This window comes from Gekko japonicus, unplaced genomic scaffold (assembly GCF_001447785.1).
Source record: "Gekko japonicus isolate JY-2015 unplaced genomic scaffold, Gekko_japonicus_V1.1 scaffold2458, whole genome shotgun sequence".
NCBI classification, from domain to species: Eukaryota; Metazoa; Chordata; class Lepidosauria; order Squamata; family Gekkonidae; genus Gekko; species Gekko japonicus.
This window is the reverse complement of record NW_015166495.1, coordinates 176,630-185,204: the sequence shown is the minus strand read 5'-3', so window position 1 is coordinate 185,204 and position 8,575 is coordinate 176,630. Positions and strand designations below refer to the sequence as shown.

The following is an 8,575-nucleotide window of genomic DNA, read 5'->3' as shown; positions in this document are numbered from 1 at the left end:
CGTAAGAACCTATGAAGAGCCCTGCTGGATCTGAGCAATGGTCCATCTAGTCCAGCATCCTGTCTCACACAGGGGCCAACCAGTTCCTCTGGAGGGCCAACAACAGGGCAGAGAGGCCCAGGCCTTCCCCTGATGTTGCCTCCTGGCTTTGGGATTCAGAGGATTAGAGGAAGAAGAGATTGGATTTATACCCCGCCCTTCACTACCCAAAGGTGTCTCAGAGCGGCTTACAAACTCCTTTCCCTTCCCCTCCCCACAACAGACACCCTGGGAGGGAGGTGGGGCTGAGAGAGCTCTGACAGAAACTGTTCTTTTTCAAGAACAGCTCGTATCAGAGCTACGGCTTGCCCAAGGTCATCCAGCCAGGTGCAAGTGGAGGAATGGGGAATCAAACCCGGTTCTCCCAGATTAGAGTCCGCGCACTTAACCACTACATTATAAGGATGTAGAGATTCTACACTACACTACACTGCACTGCACTGCACTGCACTGCACTGCACTGCACTGCACTGCACTGCACTGCACTGCACTACACTATAAGGATGTACAGATTCTTAAAAATAAACAGACATTGGTTTCAAGTTAAGGTTTTAATAAGGAAAAGAAGAACAGCAAAGGGAACCAGAAAACTGAATGCAGAGTCTGAAACATGAGGACATACAAACACTAAATAATTGGTCTACAAATCCTAACTTCTACTAAATCTAAACCAGAGAGAATAGAACTAATTTAAAGAAAGTGTAAAGAGAAATGGTGGGGGGGGGGAGAAGGAGTTAGAAAGGCACCGTAGCCTGTCCTGGTGAGTAAAGTCCTACAAAGTTCATTAGAGGATAGAGAAAGGGGCATGGGAGAGGGCCATGTGGAGAATCTGAGCATGATCTTCACAGACACCTGCTTTGGGACAGCAGGGCTGATCCACAATCCTGCACACATTCCCCACTACGTGATCCCACATGGAGACTGTGGAGCCAATTCCTGGACCCTATTACTGAGATGAGAACAAATGGCTAAGACCATTACTTGGGGTTCTCTAATTTCACACCCCCAAAATAAGACACTTCTCAATGAGGAGAGATAGTTTCCACCTCCAACCCCCCCCTCACAAGGGTAGCTGATGCTTAGAGTCACAGGATCCCAGTACATACAGGTCCCGTTCATACGAGCCCATTTGGGACGGGAGTGGGACGGAACAGGGGCGGAGCAAACGGACGCGATCCCACCTCAACATCTGGGGAGCGTGCCGTCTCCGTCCCTGATCCGGCCCAAATGGCGCTACCCCGCTGCAAAAACGAACCACCTATCTAGGTGGTTGCAGCCGTCTGGAGCGCCCCAAGCCGGCCGTGGGATCGGCGGCGCATCCTTGCGCCGCCGCATCCCAGCCCCCGGCCGTACTGCGCATGCACGGGCATGCGCAGTTCGGCAGCCTCCCCCTCCCATCGGGCTCGTCCTCCCTGGCGTCTGCTCTTGCCGGGGAGAAGAGGCGCTGCGGCCAGGGGATCCGTGGGATCCCGCCGCAGCGTCTCAACGTTGGAGCGGCTCTATTAGCCGCGCTTTTGCCTCGTGGTTTCCCTGCCGTGTGGCCTAAGTAGTCCTGGTTTGGCTGTTGTAAATTGGAGCTCTTGTAAATATTGTGGTGTTCCCTACTTTAAATTGTAAAGCTCTGCGCCCAAGGACTATATGTTTTGATCTGAAGAAGACTATGTAGAAAAGAGGAGAATAATTAAATCCGGAAACCTCTTTATCAACTAATCAACTTGTTTGAATAAATATCTACATGACCTGTTTGAATAAATTTACAATTTCCACTCTGTATTCTCATCCTTGAGTTTGTTCTTCTTTTGGTGGATCCCATTGGACCTTTTGCGTGGATTTATATATTTTATCACATATTTAGACGGAAGAGCTTTGTTCTCGTACTTAATTGGGTCGTCCCACAGACGTTTTCTGGAAAATTTCTATGCCAGGCATCCTGCCCCAGGTGGCTTACAAAAATAAAATACAGTTAAAACAAATCATAAAATTGTTACAACTCAGCATTCAAATCACAGCCAGAGCATTAAGATATCAAACATGGAGCTGCTTACAATCACAAAAGAAGCCTCCAAAGTCAGTGGTAGACAACAGAACTAGGGGCCTGGTAGTTTGTCTTCAGTTACTTAACTGCCCTTGCTCAAATCCTCACCAAAATAGAAACACAGAAACATAAAGCTGGAAGGGATCCTAAGGGCCATCTAGTCCAACCCCTGCACAATGCTGGACATTCACAACAACTCCCCCTGTCCCCCAAGGACCCTTGCTCTATGCCCAGAGGAGGCCAAAAAATCTCCAACATCCCTGGGCCAATTTGGCCTGGAGAAAAGTCTTTCCTGACCACAAACTGGCAATTGGCATTCCACTGGGCATCTAAGAAAGGGTTGCAAGAGCCGAGAACTCGCTCTTCCCTTCCTGCCCTCCTCCCTCTTATGATCTGCCTAAATTCATAGTAACTCATAGAATCAGGATTGCTGTCAGACGGCCATCTAGCCTCTGCTTAAAAACCTCCAAAGATGGAGAGCCCACCACCTCCCAAGGAAGCCTGTTCCACTGAGGAACCATTCTAACCAGGCCCATAGCCAGGAATTTCTAAGTCGGGGGGGTGCATTTAAAGTGGCTAATTCAATTAAATGTAATTTAATTAACTTGATCGGTGTGTTGCAGGGCAGAAAGGTGAGGCACGGGGGGGAGGCAAGGAGAAGCAGCAGCCACGGCAGCGTGGGGGAGTTCACGGTGGCCACTGCATCTTACCAGAGAGTCAGGGGGCCTTGGTAGGAAGTCGGCGGGGCGGGCCCCGAAATGCCCCACTGTAGCGACAGGCCTGATTCTAACTATCAGGAAGTTCTTCCTAATGTTTAGCCAGAAACTTTTAAAATTTAATTTCAATTCATTGAGTCCGGACTGACCTTCTGAGGCACACTGTGATGACTTTTGTGAATTGCGGAAGCAGAAAAGCCCTTTCCCACCTTACACTTCTTCATTAATTGGTCTCTATGGGACTTCCCAAAGACCGCATGATCTTCAAGGATGAGATCAGGAACTTTGACGTACAGGTATGATATAAGTGCTAGGGTAAAATCATGATTGTTTTTGCTGGAATCCTGGCTGTCTGCAAGTGAAATGGTCTTTTCTCTCACAGATTCAGATTCAGTAAGCACTGGCAAGGCATCTATATCCTCTACTCACAAATCTCAGATAGGACTTCTTATTGTACTATCTATGGTAACCTTTAAATGCTTTTTGTTATACTACACAATATTGACCTAAGTCATGTGTTGATTTAGTTTTATGTGTTATCAGCTTAATGGAATTGCTAGATAGCGAATGAATGCTGGAAACTAGTGCTCGGATTTCTTTAAAATATAAGCTGGAAATATTTTACAGTGACATATTTTTAACAGGCACGAGGGTTTTTTGTAGAGAAAGGAACATTATCTTGTAGAGAAAGGAACATTATTCTCTGCTGACTCTCTGTTGTAAAATGAGGTTGGTGACTTTAATCTTCCAGAACACTTTGTTCTTGGTCTGGGTCTCTCCTATCTATCTCGCTGCCCCCCCCCCTCTCTGTGTGTGTGTGTGTGTGTGTGTGTGTGTCAAGTTGCTTCTGACTTCTGACGATCCTATCAATTAATGACTTCTAAAATGTTTTACCGCTAGCCTTGCTCAGGTCTTGCAAACCGAGGGCTTTTTTTTTTTAAGTTCTTCTTGTAGAGAAAGGAACATTATTCTCTGCTGACTCTCTGTTGTAAAATGAGGTTGGTGACTTTAATCTTCCAGAACACTTTGTTCTTGGTCTGGGTCTCTCCTATCTATCTCGCTGCCCCCCCCCTCTCTCTGTGTGTGTGTGTGTGTGTCAAGTTGCTTCTGACTTCTGACGATCCTATCAATTAATGACTTCTAAAATGTTTTACCGCTAGCCTTGCTCAGGTCTTGCAAACCGAGGGCCATTGGCTTCCTTGACTGAGTCCACCCATCTCATGTTGGGTTTTCCTCTTTTCCTGTTACCTTCAACTTTTTCAAGCATTATTGTCTTTTCCAGTGAATTTTGTCTTCTCGTAATGTGACCAAAGTATGGTAGCCTCAGTTTGGTCATTTTAGCTTCCTGGGAGAGTTCAGACTTGACTTGATCTATAACCTACTTATTGTCTTTTCAGCAGTCCATGGTTTCAGAATTCTCTCCTCCAAGACCACATTTCAAATAAACCAACTTTCTTCCTGTCAGCTTTCTTCACTGTCCAACTTCCATGTCCATATATAGTAATGGGGAATACTGTAGCATGCACTGTCTTGATCTTGGTCGCAAGTGAGACATCCTTAAGAATCTTTCCATGCTCCTTCATGGCTGTACCTGCCAGTCTCAATCTCCTTCTAATTTCTTGGTTGCAGTCTCCTTTTTTGGTTGATGATGGAGCCAAGGGATAGAACATCTTTAACAATTTAAATTTCTTCGTCATCAGCCTTAAAGTTGTGTAATTCCCCGGTAGTCATTACTTTTGTCTTCTTGATGTTAGCTGTAATTCTCATTTGGCACTTTCTGCTTCAACCGTCATCAGGAGACATTTCAAGTCTTCACTGTTTTCTGCCAGTAATGTGGTGTCATCTGCATATCTCAAATTGTTAATGTTCCTTCCACCAATTTACACTCCACCGTCATCAAAATCTAATCCAACTTTCCTTATAATTTCTGCATAGAGATTGAAGTGATGAGGAGATAAAATACATCCCTGTCTGATACATTTGCCAATTGGAAAATATTCTGTTTCTCCATAGTGTGTCCTAAGTGTACAGAGAAGTGATGTGGATCAGTACCACGTGGGAAGGGGAAATTTAATCCTTCAGCTTCTGCACAGTTTTGCTAATCAGAAGTGTACTTGATTGGTGAGTGATCAGACAGACCTTTTAAAAAACACTTTTAAAAAGTATTCATTATTTTGAGTATCAAAACTGTTGATGGCTGTTGTCATCATATGAGGCATTCCCTTCTGAATTACACAAAGGAATGGGGTGAACTTATGCCCACTGCACTCTATGTATCATCTATAAACAACAAACAACCTCTTTGGCTCTTCAGATGCAATATATGAGTTTGACTGGTTCAGAACTTAATTGTGTGACTTTCCCAGAAATAATCAAACCTTGTGAATCGTCTTAAAAAATGGAACTATATATCTATTTATAGATCTGTTGCATACATTTCTGTTTTTAAAGAACCCATAAATAAACATAGTTTTTTAGAAGCATGAAATTTTAACTTAAAATACAAGGAATTCTGTTTTCCCTTGTTGTTGTTGTTCAGTCGCACAGTCGAGTCCGACTCTTCGCGACCCCATGGACCAGATCTTGCCAGGCCTTCCTGTCTTCCTCCGTCCTCTGAAGTTGGCTCAGTTTCATGTTCATTGCATCTGTGACACTGTCTAACCATCTCATCTTTTGCCGTCCCCGTCTTCTTTGACCTTCAATCTTTCCCAGCATCAGGGTCTTCTCCAGTGAGTGCTCCCTTCTCATTTGGTGGCCAAAGTATTTGAGCTTCAGTTTCATTATCTGGCCTTCCAGGGAACAGTCAGGGTGGATTTCTTTTAGGATTGACTGATTTGATCTTCTTGCAGTCCAAGGGACTCTCAAGAGTCTTCTCCAGCACCATAATTGGAAAGCATCTATTCTTCGGCACTCGGCCTTCCTTATAGTCCAACTCTCGCAGCCATACATGACTACTTGGAATACCATTGCTTTGACCATGCGGACTTTTGTTGGCAGGGTGATGTCTCTACTTTTTATCATGCTGTTTAGGTTCGCCATCACTTAGAAGCAATGATTACTGAGAGATGTATTACAAGTGAAAGAAAAAGGAAATCAGAAGCAACCAGGTCATACAACTGATAAGACCCACAGAAACTATAATACGCTGACTGTGGCCAGAGAAGGGGGAGCAAGTCAAATAGGAACAGATACTTAGTGGGAGCCCTGTGTGGTCCCTTTGAAAGAACACTGGAATGAATGAAGGTGTGCACTCGTGCCCAGGTGATTGTTAGCTTTTGGCAAGCGTTAGTGTTTAAATGTGTCCTAGTGTAGAGAGGACAGAGATCAGCCCATCTCTGAGATAATCAAAGGGAGGACAAGGAGGGAAAGGATTGAGGGCAGAATGAATGGGGGAAATATTAAGATTCTTCAAGGGAAATGTGTTCCACCAAGTTTGTTAAGGACACAGGTAAACATCTGTCAGCAGGGGTCTTGTTGTAGAAAAAGAGCTGCCGGAGCTCATTAGCATAACTCATTAGCATAACTTATTTGCATATGCCACGCCCCCTGACATCACCGGAAGTGACAGAAGGCCACACCCCCTGACATCACCGGAAGTGTGTCAGAAGGCCCGGCTACTTACCCTCCTGCTTCATCCTCATTCCCAAACGGAATGAGGATCGAAGCAGAGGGCGGGGTAAAGAAGGGGGCGGGGCTTCACCACGTGACCGCCCCGCCCCCTAGAGGTTCTCTTCCGGAGCTCCGTACCTGAGAGCTCCCCCCCGACTAGAGCCCTGTCTGTCAGTGATTATTTGGATTTTACAAACTGTGCTTCAGTGCAGGCGGATGCACCCACACTACTCAGGTCATTCCAATTAAGGCCCGTTCTGCATCTAGCATTCGCTCCGCTGTTTTACAAAACCCACGTTGGAACAGGAATTCCCCTCTGCATTGCATGCCGCTTTCACTTTCCTTGATTGCCAGATTTTATTATATCCTCCACACTGCATGTCGGTTTCACTTCCTTCGATCTCTCAGTTTTATGGTACCGTCTGCATAGATCTATGGTCGTTTTATGTCCATTCAGGGGTGACTCTGCAGTCAGTATGGCATTGGCCCCGGGTATTTGGACGTGGTTTTGAGCCGCATCTTTTTCTGTTCAAGTGTGAATTTGGTAAAACAACGGAGTGAATGCTACATGCAGACTGGGCCTACATCAGCAGCGGTTCACTGCAAAGAACAAACAAACCTGTTTTTACATCTGTCCACATCACAGCACTATCAGTGCCATAGGTTGTGAACCGAGAGACTTTCATGTAAATTATAACCATGACACGGGCTTTCTCTACTTTTTCAGGCAACATGGAAGATACGGAAAATGGAACTGAAATAACTGAAGTTGTGCTTCTGGGTTTATCCAGCCATCCCCAAGTACGGACTGCACTGTTCTTTATCTTCCTGGCTATGTACTTGGTCACTGTGGGTGGGAATGGCCTCATCGTTACGCTGATTCTGACCGATTCTCACCTCCACACACCCATGTATTTCTTCCTTAGCAACCTTTCCTTCATTGACGTCTGCTACGTCACCACTTCCGTCCCTCAGATGCTGGCGCACTGCTTTACAGACAGACCCACCGTCTCTCTAGGCCGATGTTTAGCCCAGATGGGCATCGCTCTCTTCCTGGCAGTAGCAGAATGTCTTCTGCTCGCCATTATGGCATACGATCGATACGTAGCAATTTGCAGCCCCCTGCGGTACAGTGTAATCATGAACCGGAAGGTGTGCATCCTGCTGGCAACTGGCTTGTGGGTCTCCTCCTTCTTCTTGTCCATTGTCCCAGCCTTTGGCATGCGGGGTCGTTTGTGTGGGAGCAATGTGGTGAACCATTTCAAGTGCGAAGTCCAGGCAATGTTGAAACTGGTGTGCTCAGATACCCGTGCCAGTGGATTGGTTATGATCATGAATAGCATCTTCACCTTGCTCATGCCCTTTGCTTTCATCCTGGTGACATACGGACGCATTGGCCTGGCTGTGCTGCGCATTCGGTCTGACCATGGATGGAGTAAGGCCTTGTCAACCTGCGGGTCCCACTTGGTCGTGGTGGGAATCTTCTACGGCACAACCATGGCCTTGTACTTGCGGCCTCAGAAGAAGACTTTCACAAATGGAGAGAAGGTGACGTCGGTGTTCTACGGGGTGGTCATCCCGATGCTTAACCCCCTAATCTACAGCCTGAGGAACAGAGATGTAAAAGGAGCTCTGTCGAGGGCGCTTTCCAGAAAGTAGAATGGGGATCTTGCTAGCAACTGGGAAATGTTGTTGATCTTCGGGGTGCTCCTGGTCCCTAATGTTGCCGTGTAGAGAAAGGATAATGGTTTTATTGATTAGTGACAATCATATCTCTAGTATCAGAGGGTAGCCATGTTGGTCTGCAGTAGAAGGGTCAGAGTCAGGTCCAGTAGCCTCTTAGAGATCAACAAGAGTTTCAGGGTATAAATTTTTGAGATTATTTGACTGTATCTGATACGGATCTGATTAAGGGAGCTTTGAGTATTGAAAGCTCATACCTTGAAAATCTCTTTCAGGGAATGGAAGGCTGAATTGTCAAGGTTGGCCTTTGGAAGGTAACCATATGTTTGGGCTGTTTTTCTTAGTGGTACAGTGATAGCCACGTATTTTAAGAGTTTAATGTTTTAATGTTAATATTTTACATTTGTGATTTGTTTTTGTGTTGTTTTTCCCTGATTGGTTTTAATGTTGTAAGTTGCTGCAAGATCCTTTGGGTGAGCAGTGACGGGGGAAA

At 45.7% G+C, this 8,575-nt stretch overlaps 1 protein-coding gene across 1 annotated transcript; it reads left to right on the top strand.

Moving 5' to 3' along the window:
- The first annotated feature begins 7,098 nt into the window (after positions 1-7,098).
- On the top strand, positions 7,099-8,058 carry LOC107111264 (olfactory receptor 13H1-like). The gene has a single exon (XM_015412212.1). The coding sequence runs from the start codon at positions 7,099-7,101 to the stop codon at positions 8,056-8,058; it is 960 nt and encodes a 319-aa protein (XP_015267698.1).
- The last annotated feature ends 517 nt before the right edge of the window (positions 8,059-8,575 follow it).

What these genes read in the sequence shown, in the direction of transcription:
- LOC107111264 (XM_015412212.1), top strand. Translation starts at nt 7,099, where the DNA reads ATGACACGGGCTTTCTCTACTTTTTCAGGCAACATGGAAGATACGGAA.